This window comes from Monodon monoceros, unplaced genomic scaffold (genome assembly GCF_005190385.1).
Source record: "Monodon monoceros isolate NGI ecotype Baffin Bay Population unplaced genomic scaffold, NGI_Narwhal_1 Super_Scaffold_2, whole genome shotgun sequence".
In the NCBI taxonomy this organism is placed as follows: Eukaryota; Metazoa; Chordata; class Mammalia; order Artiodactyla; family Monodontidae; genus Monodon; species Monodon monoceros.
The window spans coordinates 94237353-94256907 of NW_021703776.1; the positions used below are offsets into that span (position 1 = coordinate 94237353).

The window sequence follows — 19555 nt, forward strand, 5'->3', positions numbered from 1 at the left end:
TGAGACTCAAATAATATGCAACTAAGAAAGCAATACAAGAGTCAAATTTTCTGCCTTTTGTTTTTCACCATCTTAATCACACATGAGATTGCTGCCTGTTATTGGTAGAAACTATCAGTTTCTCATTAAAATGCAGCCTCAAAGGCTAAAAAAGAGAAGCAATCAAAAAAGGATAGAAAGAAGGAATATGTCTAATAAAAGCCCGATTACAAACTCACGGCTGACCAGATGCAAACCTTCTGACTTCCTTCATGGCTCCCAGGGATCAGAATATACACTGGACTAAACTTGACCACAATCCTTGGAGAACAGAAACCAGAGTGAATGGAAATTGTCTCTCTCACCCCTCTTTGTGGACACCAAATAAATCATGCTCACGCAATATTTTGTGTCTATTTTGTCTTGAGTCTTTACCACATGTTATCTGAGGCCACGATGAGTAACACTGAGATTCAGTTTCTCAAGGACATGTAAACAGTCTTCATACATTACTTTTCAGAGTAACTGTAAAGATTCAGTGATGTAATAACCGTATTCAATATGTATTATTCCAGGAAATTATTGAACTTATTGATTACAGACTTAAATGACAGCCTCAATAATGGCACCCCCAAAATGTCCACATTATAATCCTCAGAACCTGTAAATAAGTTACTTGCATGGCAGGAGGGATTTTTCAGATGTGATTAAATTAAAAAGCATGAGCTAGGATTATCCTGGATTACCCAGGGTAGTCACGACGTCCTTAAAAGAGGGTGGCTCAGAGTCTGAGTCAGAGAAAGAGAGGTGACAATAGAAGCAGAGGTCAGAGAAAGAGAGATCTGATGATGCTACACTGATGGCCTTGACAATGAAGGAAGGAATGAGTCAAGAAATGTGGGCAGCCTCTGGAGGCTGAAATGGTAAGAAAAGGATTCTCCACCCTAGCCTCCAGGAGGACTGCAGCTCTGTCAATACCTGGATTTTAGTCTCATAAGACCCATTCGGGACTTCAACCTCCAGAACTGTAGATGATGAGCTTGTTTTAGGCCTCTAGTTTGTGGTAATTTGTTATAGCAGCAATTTGGAACTGATACAGCTGAAAACTTATATCATGAAAATTTTAACAAATATGGTTATATTTTTCAATCTACCTATCAAACATCACACATTTTACATTTACCTATCTTTATATATATTTGAATCTATTATCAAATATCAAAGTTTTCTACACTGCTAGTAGTGAAGGAGCCTAGGAGGAAAAAGCCCTGTGTTGGGATAGAGACATCTGTGTTCCAGGCCAGCTCTGGCCCTACAACACCATGTGACTTGTGGAAGTCACTTTTAGGTCTTCATTATTTCATTTGAAAATCACAGGTCAAGACAAACGGTGATGTGCTTTTCAACATTCTGATACTATCAATATAATTATCCTAGATTCTAAGTCAAGGAAATAACATTCATAGAGTCCGGACTATACATCATAGAAATTGTCATTTGCTGGCACTTACTATCAAGGATACATTAAAAAATCAAGATGTGGTATCAACAATAAAGGTTTCTTTTTTAATATATTCCATTAATCAAGAATGTAATGCTCTGTTATTGCCATAACATAGTCGAAAATATAAGAAATCACTAAAAACAGAACTACCATATGATCCAGCAATCCCACTCCTGGGCATATATCTGAAGAAAATCATAATTCGAAAGGATACATGCACCCCAATGTTCATTGCAGCACTATTTACAATAGCCAGGACATGGAAGCAACCTAAATGTCCATCGACGGAGGAATGGATAAAGAAGATGTGGTACATATATATAATGGAATATTACTCAGCCATAAAAAAGAACTAAATAATACCATTTTCAGCGACATGGATGGACCTAGAGATTGTCATACCAAGTGAAGTCAGACAAAGACAAATATAATATGCTATCACTTATACGTGAAATCTAAAAAAATGGTACAAATGAACCTATTTACAAAACAGAAATTGAGTCACAGGTGTAGAAAACAAACTTATGGTTACTGAGGGGGAAGGTGGGGGAGGGATAAATTGGGAGATTGGGACTGACATATACACACTACTATATATAAAATAGGTAACTAATAAGAACCTACTGTATAGCACAGGGAACTCTATTCAATACTCTGTAATGACCTGTATGGGAACAGAATCTAAAAAAGAGTGGATATACGTATATGTATAACTGACTCACTTTGCTGTACAGCAGAAACTAATACAACATTATAAATCAACTATACTCCAATTAAAAAAAAAACACTTAATACAGCCTAGAGCAATGAACTCAGTATGCACTGTTACACTTTAAATCTTACCAAATATTTGAAAATATTCAGGGCCCTACCAATAGAAATGTAAGGCTTCCTTGAGAAACCTTCGTGAAAATATTTATCTGTAATTACCATCCTAATTTATTTAGACATACATAAATAAATGTAATATTCTAGGTACAGCTATTACGAAAAATAAATCTTTCACACATTTAAATTTACATAAATTTGTGAGGGAACTTATTATTCCTCAGGTTTGAAAGATCCTTAGTGAAAAGTTATTACTGGAGAAAAATCAATATTGGAATTTATAGCTAGCACTTTCTATTTATAAATAAAAATGACCTATGGAAACATTAATGACTTTTCTGAATTAATAATATAAAGCAGTGAAGATGCAAAGCCATTGATGGCTAATTAAACACAGAAGGGGGAAAGGCTGCTCCTTGTCTTTATCCAAGAGAAGGAGATAACTGCTTTTTAAAGGAACACTTAGAGATTATTCAATAGAATTTCCTGTAAATGAAACTGCTTCCCCAGCAGGTTGGGCTTGTTTAAATGTTCAGTGACCTAAACTTCCTCCTTAGAAGGGCCAGCCAGCCCCTGTTATGTATTCATTAGATACGAGCTGGCCCTACAGGTCTCATTCTCTCCTCCCTCCTGTCTCTAGCAGCAAGCACACAAATAAAGGAGGGCAAAAGGCACAAGGCGCCACCTATCTTTGGGTCAGAACACACGTCAGGTGTCTCCCGCAACCAGAGTTTCCTCTATGCTATGTCCTCCCCAAATCTGCATCCTGTCTGCTAGACCTACTTCACTGACGTTTCACTCTTGCTGCCTTGGTTGACTTCCCTGGAGGTTCCCTCCTGAATGCCTGGACTTTAAGAGCAGACGTCAGTACCACCCTGATTAGAAAACCAGTCAAAGACATCACAAGAAAAAAACTCTGCAAAACAATGTATCTTAGGAATGTGGACGCAAAAATCCTCAAAAATATACTAGGAAACTGAATCCAGCAACACAGAGAAAGAATTATACATCATGGCCAAGTGGAACTTATCCGAGGGATTTAAGTTTGATTTAATATCGGAAATTCAATTAATGTAATATATTATTATATCAACAGGATTTTTTTTAAAAAATCACATGATCATCTCAATAGACCAAAAAAAAAAAAAAAGCAAAGTCCAAAACCCTTCCATGGTAAAACCACTCAACAAACTAGGAATAGAATAGAATTTCCTCAATCTGATCAAGGACATCTGTGAAAAACCAACAGCTAACATCATAGTTCATGGAAAAAACACTGGATGCTTTCTTTCTGTGATCAAGAACAGAACAATTTTATAATACGTGAATTATATTTCAATAACACTGGTTTAAAAATGTCATTTCCTTCCAGCTTAGTTTACTAGTACTGGAATCAACTTTTGCCCTCTAGAAGAGCGTATTGGTCTGATTTCTTTTGCTTAAAAGGTTCAGTCATGGCCATGATCCTTTATAGATACAGAGTGCACAGTTCAAGTACAGCCCTTTGTGAGACCTTTTCCGGGATACAAATATGGAAGTGACATCATTAGACCTTTGTCCCAGAGCTCCCTCTGACCTACTGCATACAACCGGAAGTGGTATTTTGCAATAACACTTTACAGTTTTTTTTTTAAAGACTGCAACAGCTTGTGATCCTTTAAATACCATAGGTGATTACAATTTTTTTTTAATTTTTAAAGGGTAAAATAATGACTCAAACAAATACAAAATGAACACATCAAAGATTTCAATTAAGTCATTAATTAATGAGAAAACTATTATGATGTAAAACACTGGTTCAAAGGAGACTACAAAGGACAGACCTATTTAGACAACAAGGAGTGCTGAAATGGATTTGCTAATGGATGGAAAATTGGCCATTTATATAGGGTGATAATCCATGGAGTTTTCACAGAACAAAAGTTCAACTAACTTATATGAACAGGAATCATATACAGTATGATCTGCCCTTTATCAGTTAACTTCGAATTCCACAACATTGCAAAATAATCAAAGACGATGAAAAGCTAGGTATCCTATAGAATCATATAACCTTTCAAGGGCCTCTAGACCAGGCCAAACAATCCACTGAAAGACACACAGGTATCTTTTTGCCCATTTCAGAGGCTTCTGCAATTTTTCACAACAGGTTTAAGAGTGGTATGTCTGTGCATGTAGTTTGATTCGTAAATTTCTATTCTATTTGATCTACCATATTTTATCAGTTTTAACATATATTTTCCCCACATCTCTGCAATTATAATTAGTAGCATTTATTTCTCAGTGTACACAAAATAATAATGCATCTTACAACTGATGACATCTTGGCTATGATGAAATACACTCATTTCACCAAACTGTAAACTTGAGAAAATGGTCTTGGGGAGGGAAACTTTAGCTAACATCTTCCTTGGGGCAAAAAAAAAAAATTAATTTTTTAAAAGCCATCCTTATTATCATCAACTTTGATCCTTGAAGCATGTGTTTTATGTAAAAATTGTAACAATCTCTTCAACTCAAAGAGGGTCACTGATTATCAAAAGAATGAAGACACAAAAGATATTGTCCTCGAATCAAAGAGGAAATGTTGACATCACAGTTTCAGAATGCTTTTTTTCAAGGGCTGGACTAGAAAAGCAATAATTAAAATAATAATAAAGACATTTAGAAACATGAAACATCTCACACATTAGTGGCGTGAGCTCACAAAGGTTATACCCTAAGTGTGTATAGCTATTGTTGAACCATGACAACTGACTAGAATCACCTTGTGACGCATAATGGAGTGAGAATTAAGAGTTTCTCACTGAAACTGCATTAATAACAACTGTAGTTGTTGTTGTTGTTTTTTAATAGATGCTTGAACTGTTCCCTTGTTAGGCTGGCACTTAAAAATCCTCACAGTGGTGGATGGACCTACAGTCTGTCATACAGAGTGAAGTAAGTCAGAAAGAGAAAAACAAATACCATATGCTAACACATATATATGGAATCTGAAAAAACAGAAAAAAAATGGTTATGAAGAACCTAGGGGCAGGACGGGAATAAAGACGCACACCTACTAGAGAATGGACTTGAGGACACGGGGAGGGGGAAGGGTAAGCTGGGACGAAGTGAGAGAGTGGCATGGACATATATACACTACCAAACGTAAAATAGATAGCTAGTGGGAAGCAGCCGCATAGCACAGGGAGATCAGCTCCGTGCTTTGTGACCACCTAGAGGGGTGGGATAGGGAGGGTGGGAGGGAGACGCAAGAGGGATGGGATATGGGAATATATGTATATGTATAGCTGATTCACTTTGTTATACAGCAGAAACTAACACACCATTGTAAAGCAATTACACTCCAATAAAGATGTTTAAATAAATAGATAGGAAAAAAAAACTCACAGAGAACTCCTACAGAAAATCTTGGTACCTGTACACACTATTACAAAGCATTTCAATAGAGATGAAAAATCTTTTCAAACTGTTTTCTCAGAATTTTTTTTCTTTCAGAACTCTTTCACTTGGGCTAGATTTGAGTCTCTTTCAGTCAATGCTACAAAATTATTTCACTCTGTCATTTATATCTATACTTCTTTGAAAAAACACAAAAAAAGGAACAATGAAGAACAATGAATGCATAATTTCAAACTCAATTTGAGTGTTATAAAGCAGAGGCCTGGGCAAATGGAGGGCAACACCATTTAATATTTTTCTTAGGCAAAAGTGTAGAGAAGTTAAAAGTTCTGTCCCTCAGGATTTTTATTTTTCTTCCAAATTACTTTTAATTTCCTACCATTATTGTCCTCTTTCCTATCTCCTTTGCTTTCTTTCCCCTGTCTACAGTTAACTTCCTCTTGTATTTTTCTCTTTATCCCAAATTCATTTTAGTGATTTTTTTTAAAACATCAACTTATTTTATATGGAAGGTCTTTCATTTACTAGTTAGAAACAGGAAAAATAGCATTGAAGACCTGAATTCAAATTTTGAGCGTATCAATCCCTTAATGATATGAATTTGGGCAAATCACTAACTAGGCCTTTGAACTACCATGCCCTTGTCTGAAAAATGGGGATATCTGAAAAATTTTCAGAATCAATGAACACCAATTATCAGAGCTAAGGAAAACCAACTAGAACAAGAGAGAAGTTACACTTAAACATACTGTAGTAAATCTGTAGAACATCAAAGAAAAACATAAGGTCTAAAGAGTTGATAGAGTTAAAGACAGATTATAAACAAATAAGAATTAGTCTGATTGTGGATTCATTGACAGCAACAACAGAAATCCAGAAGAGTATGGCTGGAAGAAAGTTAAAAGAGTTTTTATTATATATGTGGCTAAAGTGTTCATCAAGATGGCAGACAAAGAAAAGGCATTTTTTTGAAAGACGAGCAGACTCCTACTCATTCTTTCTTTCCTCACTGACAGGACCTCAGTTTTATTTGGGGTGACTATGTCCTTAGATTAAAAAATTTCATGTCCCAGACTCCTTTGCTGCTAGGGTGGTATTTGATAGTTCTAGCCACTGAGGCAAAAGATTAGATGCAGGAAGGATTTCTGGAAATGTTGGGAATCCCTGATGCCTTGTTTTCCTGCAATATGTGCTGTACCCTACTTCCTCTCTTCCGTTTTTTCCCACCTGATGCCGAACGGGGAACATAGTGGCTGGAGTTGCAACAGAGACATCTTATGTTTTGAGGCAAAGGCTGAGGAAACCATAGAAACCTTGCCCTGTAACTACTTAACTCTATACTTTGTTACATGAAGGGGGAAAGGGGGGCAGTTTTTAAAGCTACTATTTCAGTTACTCATAACTGAACACAATCCTATTTGTTACAGATGAAGAAGAAAGAAAACTTGATTACTAACAAAAATGTGGCTCTATAGAAAACCCAAGTCACTTTTTTAGAAACAATGAAAGTATTCAGAAATACATTAATATAATATACTGAAGTCACTTGTATGTGTATATAGCACCAATGAACTCAGAAAAAATCATTTTTATTTATTTTTTGGCCGCACCACGCAGAATGTTATTAGTTCCCTGACCAGGGATTGAACCCACGCCCCCTGAATTGGAAGCACAGAGTCTTAACCACTGGACCAGCAGGGAAGTCCTGTAATTTTTAAAGGTGTAGTTACAATGGCAGCACAAAATACAAGGTTTCTACAGACAAATCTTATGTAAGAAGTACAGAATCTTTTAGACAAATTTTTTTAATTATCAAAAGCAATTAAAAAGTTCTAATTAAATGGAGAGATACATTATGTTTATGGATGGGAAGACTCAGTTTCATGCAGGAATTCTCTTCCCCAATTGTTCTGGTCTCCCCAAAATAATCTGTAAATTAAATGTAATCCCAATAAAAATTACGATGGAATTGTATGTGTGACACTTGTCACGCTAATGCTAAAGTTTACAAAGAAGAGAAAAAAGCCAGGAATAGCCATGAAAATTTCGAAGAACAAGGTTGGTAGACTCAACACATTTCAATATTTATTATAAAGCTATGTTAATTAAGGCAGTGTGGTATCAGTACAGGAAGAAGAATGTAAGTCAAAGGAAGAGACTAGAGATCAAAGAAACATACCCATGAATATGAAAACTTATGGTATATCACAAATCACTGGAAAAAGGATGATAAATGATGCTAGGGCAGTTGGTTATCAGTAAGGAAAAAAAATTAGATCCCTAACTCATATCATACACCAAAATCAATTTCAGGTGAAAGGAGAAACCTAAAAAAAATCCCCCTCAAAACTGAACTGTGAGAACATCTTTACAACCACAGGGAATAGAAAGATGATTTATGACACAGAAATTACAAATCTGAAAGAAAAAGACTGATAAATTCGACTACCTTTAACTTAATAACCTCTCTGTGTACAAAAATGGCATAAACAAATGGCAAAGGCAATGTATAGCCAGGAGGAAGATCATTAGGATCTGAAGAGCTTCTAAGAATTAGTAAGAGAGAAACAAACAGTCCAAGGGCTAAAAGGGCAGAAGAAAGTAGCAATTCACAGAAGAGGAAACCCACATGGCTAATAACTACAAAAAGATGCTTTCCCTCACCAGCAATCAGAGACCACGATGAAATATCATTGACACTCAGCAGACTGGCAAAAATGATTAAATCTGACAATACCAGAACAGGGTAAGGACGTGAAGCATGGGAACGCCTGTGTACTCCTGACACGAGTGTACACCGGCATGTCCACTCTCAGAGCTCTATGGCAGGTCTAGTAAAGGTGAGGATGCCATTGCCTATGACGCAGCTGTTTTAGTCCCATGTGTACACAGCCTAGGGAAACTCTAGTGCCAGACACACACCACAGGCTGTTCACAGTATACTGCTATGAATTAAAGTATTATAAAATAGAGGTAGCTTCAACAAAATTAGTAAAGATACACTTCTGGATGGTGGTACCACCAGAGGCACTTGTTTTAAACACAGACCATGATGGGAGATACCACAAATTGAAACAGGTGAATCAGACTACTTTCTGATTCATATCAGAAAGTGGCATCATATTTTAGTGTGGGTACAGACAGGGAGAATACCAGCCTCCAGACCACCTGAGGAAGATTTTGATGCATTTCCTTATGAGGACTTGCTTATTCTCCTTGACCCAGGATGTGAGCAACTCCTAAGTTACTATATCTCCTTTCTCCTCCTCTGGGTCCAGCCCTGTCCTGCCACTTTGTAGGGGTGACAGACAAACTGACATCGAGCTCTGCTTTCATAGTGACACTGAGTAAAGCAGGACCCTCTCTGTGAAAAAGATCTATCCACGTCTCTCCAAGCCAACATGGTGTCATTTCACAGTTATTTTTATGGCTTTTTAACGAGGCAATATTACCTATCAGAAGACCACATTCATTAGCACTTTTACCACATACCATTGATGAAACACTTGCGTCTCAACTCTGTTGCTTTTCATACCCTGTGAAGTTCCTATTTCTTATTTTCACAGAGTTGTAGAAAAAAAAGTATCTACTTCAAAAGTTGAAGCAATCTGTAAATATATAGGTAAGTAATAGTGTAGAGCATTTCGGCAGGACTGAAACATTATCACAGACAAGAAGATTAAAAGCTCCATCATGCCCAAGGCCCCTTCCTGGACTAAATGTTATTATTCAGATACTGTATGATATCACTTATATGTAGAATTAAAAAATACAACCAACTAGTCAATTTAACAAAAAAGAAGCAGATTCGCAGATATAGAGAGAAAACTAGTGGTTACGGGTGGAGGGTGGGCAATATAGGGGGAGGGGACTGGGAGGTGCAAACTACTGGGTGTACGATCGGGATGTACTGCACAACACGGGGAATATAGCTAATGTTTTGTAATAACTGTAAATGGATATAACCTTTAAAAATTGTATAAAACATTTTTATAAGTTTCAATTAGAAAAAAAAAAAGAATTAGGATGTGCATTTTGGTGTGGAATGCAGGGGTTCTGAGGATGTTCTAACGAGCACAGAAGAATCTCTTGTATCCTCCAACTCTTGCCTGTTCCTGTAAGATAAAGGAAGCTATACGGTCAACCCTCCTGTTCACTTTGCACAGTGCCCAGCGTGTCTTGGCGTTGGCCCTGGAAAGTGAGGTCACTACCAGATCCAGAAGGAAACTCACCATTGTCTAGACTGGGTCCTTGGAAAGAATGGGAGCTCCAGACGGTAAAACAACTGTTTTAGGCTGGAAATGTTTTCAAATAAAGCTTCTGATGGGAGCTCATGTCAGTTTCAGCTAACCGCTTCAAAGCCTGTCACACAGATTTCTATGCACTGGAGGAGATCTGTTCTCACCGTCCTTTCAAATTCTGATGAGATTGCCAGACATTTGCTTCAAAATATCTCTAGTTCTTTTCCTAATTGTTTCAGCAATGGCTCATAGAAAGGCCTTTTAAAATATCTTTTAATCTTCAATGTATTTATTTCTTGAAATATTTATTTCCTTGTAGGAACCTCAAAGTTTTACATGTTATAGAGGAATGACATGGTTCCGTATTTTACTTTTTACAACCTTAGAGGTATTGGTCAATCATGAAATAATCCCTTTGACATTCAGTCAAAGCCCTTTGATTAAATTACTGTTATTCTTAGAGACTAGGGATGATTCATTTCATAATGCCTGATGGTTTCTTTTGGAATTTATTTCACGAACAGATCCACCTCATTTTTTGTTCTTTTCAAACCAGACAGTTTTAGTATGACTAGTACTGAGGTACAGTACTGAATACAGTTCATAAGTACTGAAGAACACTTTAAAATTTAGTAAGAACAGTTAATCTTATAAAATCTCAGGTGTTTGATTATAAAAATAACTCTATTTTAGTAAGAATAGCTACTTCTCTGGAAAAGTAAAGTAGGTTTCAGGCGTATGGAATCGCGAAGAAGGCTGGGCAAAGAGTGCTTAAATACGACACTGGAAGTATGATCCATAAAAGAAAAAATTAGACTTCATCAAATTTAAATTAGATTAACTTAATACACTTAGTTAATTAAATTTCAGAAAATAAAAAGATATGCCAAAGACTCTGAGAAAATATTTTCAAATCATATATCTGATAAAGGACTTTTATCCAGAATACATAAGGGAATCTTACAACTCAACATAAAAAAAAAGAGATAACCCAATTAAAATATATGCAAAAGATCGAAATAGACATTACTCCAAAGAAAATATACGAATGGCCCATAAGCACATGAAAATACATTCAACATCATTAGTCATCAGGAAAAAGCAGATAAAAACCACAATGAGATAACACTTCATACTCACTAGGATGGGAATAATAATACTAACAACAACAAGTGTTGGTGAGGATATGGAGAAACTGGAACCTTCACACATCACTGGTAGGAATATAAAATTGGTACAGCTGCTTTGGAAAATAGTCTGACAGTTCCTTGAAAGGTTAAACATAGAGTTCCCATATGACCTAGCAATTCCACTTCTAATTATTTATCAAGAGAAATTTTTAAAAAAAGAAAGAAAGAAAACCTCCCTCTGTGCAAGGGTTTTACTTACTGACGTTCCACTTTAGGCCTGTTGTCGTAACCTGATTGCATGGCTGTCCAACAGGAATGAGGCCACACCAATCACCTTCCATTCCGGTATCGACATGCAATTTGTGCTTTCCCTGAGGTAGAGAAGGAAGGCTCATTAAGATGCGGAAGGGAAAGGAAGGCCCATTAATGCTCACTGAAGACCTGGCCATACGCACCAGGTACCATCCTAGGAACTTCACATGGTTTATCACACTTAATCCTAACAACATACTTATGTAGTACGTACTGAATTATCCTAGGAACTTTCACCTGACTTAATCCTAGCAACAGTTTTACAAGGTAGTTTATTGTTAATTATTACCTTTATATATCAGAAAATTGAAGTTTGCAGAGATTAAATGTGTCCAGGACCACACAGGTAGCAAGGGGCAGAATCAGAATTCCTACCTATACCTGCCACTTCCAGGATTCCACGTGCTAAAGATATAGCACTAAGTGATACAGAATTCTAGGCTCTTAATCAAACACTTGCTTGAGTGTAAATACAATATTGCTTCCTCAGTAAAATCTCTGCTTTTTATCTGAGAACTGGGCTTCTAACGTTGAGAATTCAGTGTAAACCCTACTAATGGTTAGCCTCTTTCCTATACCCACAGCTGCTCTAGGAGATGCTCAGTGGGGCGTACCTCTACCAGGAAATAGAGTATCTGCCCTGAGAAATGAGTATGCTTCTTCTATTCTGATTATGAAAACTGATATAATCTGTTTTCAATTTTTCAGTTTACAAGAAGGTTAAAGTTAAATGTAATGCTCAATCAAGGCCACAAGCTTTGCTTTTAAATAAAATACTTGGAAATGCCTCTCCTATGAAGTAATGCTTTTCCATTCCTACCCTATTCATTATCCTCAGGGTATACAGTCTTTGTAGAAAGATACCTCAAGTTCTTATGGGAAAATGTCAAGACATGCATGCATTCAATAATAGAGTAAAAAAGGTATTTTTCATAATTCAAATAACTCTGAAGGAATAAGCTCCAAAAGATATTCTTCATTTTAATAAAATATTGCTTTAAAGTGTATTTAATATATGACATATTACCAAACTAAGGTATCTAGGTCTCCTTGTACAGTCATTTTACTTTTATTGCAACTATGCCTTTTGTGCTGTATATTGTAAGTTTCTGAGAACTTATTCTACTGTATCCAGGTCTCAACATGCAAGCAGGATTTGTCTTTTGTCAAAAGATTGCTTTTATTAGGAAAACAATTCCCTAGATTATTATACATATGAATCCTTGTGTTTAACACAAGTTCATTCAGGCATTTACTGCCTGTACAATTCATATACATATATTTCCATTTGAACATTCAATCAGAGGGCACAAATTCAATTAGAAGGGCTTAAATACATTCAAACACAAGGAAGTTTTTTTTTGTTTTGCGGTATACGGGTCTCTCACTGTTGTGGCCTCTCCCGTTGCGGAGCACAGGCTCCGGACGCGCAGGCTCAGCGGCCATGGCTCACGGGCCCAGCCTCTCCGCGGCATGTGGGATCTTCCCGGACCAGGGCACGAACCCGTGTCCCCTGCATCTGCAGGCAGACTCTCAACCACTACGCCACCAGGGAAGCCCACAAGGAAGATTTTTAAAGAAAATTTAAAATACATTTGAACTTGGTGTCCATCATTGGAAGAAAGGTAGGCAACACTTGTAGATATACACCAAGCAATGGATTAGATGCACACAGAGAAATGTGGATGGACAGAAAACATAGTAGGAAACAGAATCGTGATAAATGACAGAACCTATCTATGTAAATTAAAATAAGTGCAAACACAATAAGGCACTTTTTCTACTAACAAAATTAAAAATGTATATTCATATATACACACACACTAACATGTTTGCGTAATGGGAAATGATATAGGGACAAAAGGGAAGCAATGGATCAATCAACCAATGAGGATTCTTGCCTGGACCAGAGATGGTAATGTGCTATGAACTAATGAGTATTACTGACCCAACACTGAAATCTTATAAAAATAAAATAACAAATACATACTTTAGATATGAAGTGATACAAGATTTAGAAATTCTTAGACTCTTCTGAAGGAAAAAAAGAGAAAATATTCTAATAATTCAGTAATTACTAATTACTAAAAACAGTAATTCAAGAAAGGAATAATTGGGAGACAGCCATGGGAAAAACTCAGGAGCGAAATAAAAACTTATCTCATTCTTGAATAATGATCTTTGGTGTTTTTCTTTCAGTGTAATTTAGAGCAAAGGCATATAAACCATATTATAATTACAGAAATTTTCTACATATTTCTATAATTGTCAGAAAGCACAAGTAAGGAAAAGAGTAGAAGAAAGTGCAGTGGTCTTTATTTTCTCATCATTTTACATCACACGGGAATCAGGAAATAGAGCCTAAAGTTGCAGATTTTTTTTTAAGGGGGATTTAAAAATTGCTCCTGTCCTGAGTTATTGGTAACGTGGGTAACATGCCTAAGCGCCAGCAGTGGGACTGAGGAATGGGATCTGAAATAGCTCTGTTCTTCATCCTGCCCTATACTCATTCAGGAACCTCCAAGCCAGTGTCACAGACAAGTTATTCACCCAACTGTATACATGAAACCTGTGACCATTGCACGGAAGGCAAAGCACAGGGAAGGAGGAAAGATGACAGATCAGAGATCCGATCCGGTGTGGGGAGTGGAGGGCAGCATGCAAGCAAGGGGCGACCTGAGCAATGGTGCTTGTGTGGGAACCGAAGGATGAACAAGCGCCAACTCATGACGGGAGGGCAAAGAGGCTCGCAGGCCGAGGGTGCACCGCAGAAGCCACAAGGAGGATCACTTGAGGCATCGGGGTGGGGTGGGGGATGGGTGGAGCACGGGAGATTTTTAGGGCAGGAGAGCTATTCTATGTGACACCGTGGTGGTGAATACGTGACATGATGCATCTGTCAAAACCACAGATGTACCACACACCAGGAGTGAACTCTAATGTAAATTAGGGACTTTCCTTAATAATGTGTCAATATTGGTTCACTATTTGTAACAAAGGTACCACACTAATGCAAGATAATAGGGGAAACTGCTAGCAGGAGCGGGGGTATATGGGAACCCTCCATGTCATCTGCTAAATTTTCAGTAAATGTAAAACTGCTCTAAGCATAAAGAGTATTGTTATTTTTTAAAAGTCTCTCAATGACCTTTCACTTTCTCATCCCTTCAGTGGGACTAACAGCAATGTGCTGGTGCGTTTAAAACCTAGGCCAGCAGATGAGCGGTACCACACACGGAGAAACATGCAGCCATTTCTGAGCAGCCTTTACAACCTTGTTCTGCTGTTTTTTGTTTTTTTTTTTGCGGTACGCGGGCCTCTCACTGTTGTGGCCTCTCCCGCTGCGGAGCACAGGCTCAGCGGCCATGGCTCACGGGCCCAGCCGCTCCGCGGCATGTGGGATCTTCGCGGACCGGGGCACGAACCTGTGTCCCCTGCATCAGTAGGCGGACTCTCAACCACTGCGCCACCAGGGAAGCCCCTTGTTCTGCTTTTTTCCCCCTAAAAAAAATAAGGTTTTTAAATTTTAAGATACGAGCCACCTTTATTTCTTTCTTTAGAATCTTTTCCCTAAGTTGATTTACATTGATAGCTTGCCACATGAGTTTTGGGTTTTATTTCTCCCTACTACCTTCCGTTATAGAAATAATTCTCTCTGAAGATACAGATGCTAAATACAATACAAATTATCATCCAGAGATGCCAAACGTAACACTTTAACAACTTTGGAAAGCAATAACAAAGCCTCTTTTCTCATCAAAGGAGTTCATGAGAGAGGGTATTGCAGAAATTCTGATTTCCTTAGAACCGCTTTGGCTTCAGCAGTGAAGGGATAGGAATGATGGTGATTTTCCACAGTGGCGGATCCCAGCCTGATGAGGGCTGTACCGCCAGGGTCCCCATCAGAAAGCACAGCGTATCAGAGGAGTTGCAGGTGACCCATAGTCTTCTGGGCTCTGGGACCAAGAAGGGCAGGGATGCACTCCTGGACCAGATGGCTCCACCTCTGTCTCTGGAAATGGTGTTCTCTGACAATGAGACCTGTGACTTCTTCATTTCTCATCAAAGGGGACTCGTGTCCTTGGGTTGTCTTATTTTCAGTCTGTTACGGTTAATTCCTATCTTCTAATTGAAGACTTTCCTCCCTCTGTTTGTGGCCTGCTTAATGGTTTGGTAGTGGTCAGCTGAACACATTACCATGTTTGGTGCTCTGGCTAACTGCAGTAGAGAATGATAAAGGAAATAAGGAATGATTTCTCAACTCGTGCATATTAACTCCCTAGGAAGATTCTTCAACTTGTATCATATAATGCCAAGGCAACAGCACAAACACATGTTAAGCTTTATGATCCCGGGGTGGGAGGGTGCTGTTAAAAACCCCACTGGGGGGCTTCCCTGGTGGTGCAGCGGTTGAGAGTCCGCCTGCCGATGCGGGGGACATGAGTTCGTGCCCCGGTCCGGGAAGATCCCACGTGCCGCGGAGCGGCTGGGCCCGTGAGCCACGGCCACTGAGCCTGCACGTCCGGAGCCTGTGCTCCGCAACGGGAGAGGCCACAACAGTGAGAGGCCCGCGTACCGCAGAAAAAAAAAACCCAAAAAACAAAAAAAAACCCACTGGTTTAAATGACACAATGGTAAGCTTTCTCTTCTAGCCTTGCTATGTATTCATTGCCTTCCTCATTATTTTAAGATTTAACAGACTTTGAAAATTTCATTCTGGGACCTAAAAAGTCCCAGATAGGTATTTGCCTACAATCAAACAATGAACAGTTTTTCCTCTCATTCCAAAAAGGTGTTTAGCCACAAGTGAATGGTCTTTGTGTTTATAAATATACAAAATTTAGCTTTGTATGGTTAACAGAGAGCAATACTATGCTTTTCTCCTGTATCCTCAAGTCTATGTGACATGTTTACAGTGGACAACAAAAGGAATTTTTGTTCATCCCTCAGATTTCTCAATTCATAATATACACTAGCCTATATGGGATTTGACACAGGCAGGCATGCAGCCTGACAGTAAAGAACTTCCCTAAAGATTTATGCCATTAATGGAGACCACAGGCACGTGAACTAATCATTGACTTCCATCTACTCTCATGAATCACTGCACAGCTTCCTATTCTGTCACCTGTTCTGATCTAAGATGACTCTTCGAAGTCAAAGTCAGTTCTATATGGTAGAGATGGAACAAAAATAAATCATAGACAGTTTGGTTTTCCAATCATGGTTATTTTTAACATATTAACAACCTCAATAAGGGATGAAATTGTAATTCAGTAAAGGCAACAAAGATGGCGCTTGGCACCTATGCTGGAAGTCATACTTATGAGCATGTAAAGGACAGGCAGCATCACAGTCACTGTCCCTAGGCTGTAATGCCAAGCTAGAACAAAACATACACAAGTGGACACCTAATGAAGGGCTAAGAAATCACTGTCCCTTTGATTGTATTTTACCTCCTCTTTGAAAATGACAAGGACATGACCGAGAGAAATGATAAAGTTCACCCTAGATTTTGCTTCTGCAAAAATTCCAAGCATTGAGGCATCTGAATCCTGTTTACATCTCTAAATCTTTAAATCCAATAATGATGTTAAGTTTCAGGCGAAGTTATCTTAGTGTGGCGCTCACAAAATACAGAGAAATTTCACAAGATCATTCACGAAGCAACTGAACACAGGAAGACCACAAATGTCCTTTCTACTTAGTGCAAAAGATTCAAGGAGCAGATACCGATACTCGTTTATAAAGCGGATAACCATTCATCAAATTGCTGTTAATGCTACACTTAAACCCCATGGCTAATTGCAGCTAAAATTTCTGGCAAACAGTTAGACCCAGTATGAATGGAATACTGCTGTACACTGATTAAATACAAGGCTAACCTATGCTACCTAATCTTTTGTTAGTTTGTCCAGGTACTTTAAAAAGTCATCAGCTAACACCACGGGAATTTAAATAGCCCCCTGGAAAGAACAGTGGAAGAAGTCAACGGAAGGATCTAGCTTATATTTACTAGGAGAAGAGGTTACCTCTCCCACACAAAGATAGACTTTTGTGCTGGTACATTTCATACTGCGACTACCCACATGACTGAAAGTAGTAACAAGAGAAATGGTCTTTTCAGTGAATTTATAGTTGTAAAATCTCAGAGCTAGAGGACGCGTATATTGACTTTTATTCTGCTCCACAAACGTAGAATTCAAAACTCAAGCGTGTTGGTTTAATATATATTTCTTTATCATTGATTGATTGATTGTATTTCCTTTTGAAAAAGCATTAATTCCTTATCTATAGAGAGCTTTTAGAGTTTCCAATCATGTCAGAACCACATTTTCCAAAGTATATCCCACAGAACACTACTCGCGGGGTCTGGTTAAGATTAGAACAATAGCTTCTTGGATTCCCCTCTTGGAAGTCACAACACACACCAGCATCCTAGGTGTTCTAGGTAGTCTTTTTTTTTTTTTTTTAATTTACTTATTGATTCTGGGTTGCATTGGGTCTTCGTTGCTGCGTGCAGGCTTTCTCTAGTTGCATCGAGCAGGGGCTACTCTTCGTTGCGATGTGCAGTCTTTTCATCACGGTGGCTTCTCTTGTTGCAGAACACGGGCTCTAGACACACAGGCTCAGTAGTTGTGGCTCGCGGGCTCTAGAGCGCAGGCTCAGTAGTTGTGGTGCATGGTCTTAGTTGCTCTGCGGCATGTGGGATCTTCCCGGACCAGGGAATCGAACTCATGTCCTCTGCATTGGCAGGCGGGTTCTTAACCAGTGAGCCACCAAGGAAGTCCCTCTAGGCAGTCTTGAAGCAAAAAACTCTGTTTACCTGAGCGAGTGTTTCCCAAACTTACTTAACTACAGGTCCTCCTCCTGCCCCTTAAAATAACACCTCACAATTACCTGTGGAATTTGCATTTCACGAAATCCACCTAGGAAAATACTGATTTGGAATAGAGATTCTGCACACAGCACCTGAAACTATGATTTTTGGTTGAATATTTCCACAGCCAGAACATTTCAGTGATATGTTTTGAAATTAATAACCTCCATCTTATTTTTGTTTTGGAAATTATTTAGTCACCTGAGGCTGAAATCATGTGTATATTGACAAAAGGTAGGCTTATTTTTCAATTAAACGGTTAATGACAATACTGGGTGCATGTATATCCAAAAGAAAACCTTCTGAATGCCTGTTAAGCTAGTTTATTTAAAAGTCAAAGATATTTAAGAAATATCCACTATTATTAGAGACAGTAAAATAGTATGATTGGCTGATTTCCTCCTTAACTCCCAACACTAAACTATTTCAAATTAAAACAGATGCAATTGATGTTTATCCTTTCTACCCTAGCACCTCTGTATTGATGATTTTCTTACAATGTATCCTATCCTATCTCTAAGCCTTCCTTTTATTCCAGTCAGAGAAAATCATCTGGTGAGTGCCCTCACACTAAATTGTCAGAAACCTACTCTTTGCTCCTCCAAAAAATATGGACATTTTAAACGATGCCTTCTAAAGACAATACTTATCCCAGAAGCAAGCATTTCTAACAGTGGAGACAGGACAGGTTACACGAAAGATAGATTTTGAGTCAAAGAGTGATCACAGAGTTTTCAAATAACTTCAGATAAATGTTACTCTACTTAATGTATGGTGTGATCAGGAGGCCCACAATCCCTGTCTATTCTTAGGCTATTTCTCCATCCTTAACCAAGAGCAGCTTCAAAGCAAAGGTCAAACTACCTTCTTTTCAAAGCTCCCTCTGTTATCCCAGTTAACATAGATCACACTTGCTTCTAACAGCTACAGTCTTTATTTACACCACAAAATAGAGCATTTTGTTACTGTCCTGTACCTCTCAAATGGGTGCACGTTATATCCTTAAAAAGAATAAAATTTCTTTGAAGGCAAAACCCTGGCCTTTCACTTCTGTCGGATTTATAGCACAGGGGGAAGAACGTACTAAGTGTCTAACAAATATCTGACTAATGGTTTAGAACAAAAGGAAAAAGTATCAATAAAAAGGTGTCAATATGCTTAGAAAAATCTTTGTCAAAATTAAAGTAGATGAGAGAGGGCCCAGTTGAACTGAAAGGTCTCCATATAGACACCAAGACAGAATTCTCTGTGTGGATAAGGTCTGCTTAATTGGACA

The 19555-nt window shown here is 38.2% G+C and overlaps 1 protein-coding gene across 3 annotated transcripts in view; it reads right to left on the reverse strand.

Moving 5' to 3' along the window:
* Nucleotides 1-19555, reverse strand: part of TPK1 (thiamin pyrophosphokinase 1) — a 336528-nt gene that overhangs the window by 91828 nt on the left and 225145 nt on the right. For all 3 annotated transcript variants that reach the window (XR_003795092.1, XM_029232917.1, XM_029232916.1), the window contains one exon: nt 11347-11458. Coding sequence is in view for 2 of the 3 variants with exons in the window: in XM_029232917.1 (XP_029088750.1) it covers nt 11347-11458 (112 nt within the window). In the remaining variant the exon portion in view is untranslated. The remainder of the gene's footprint in view (nt 1-11346; nt 11459-19555) is intronic.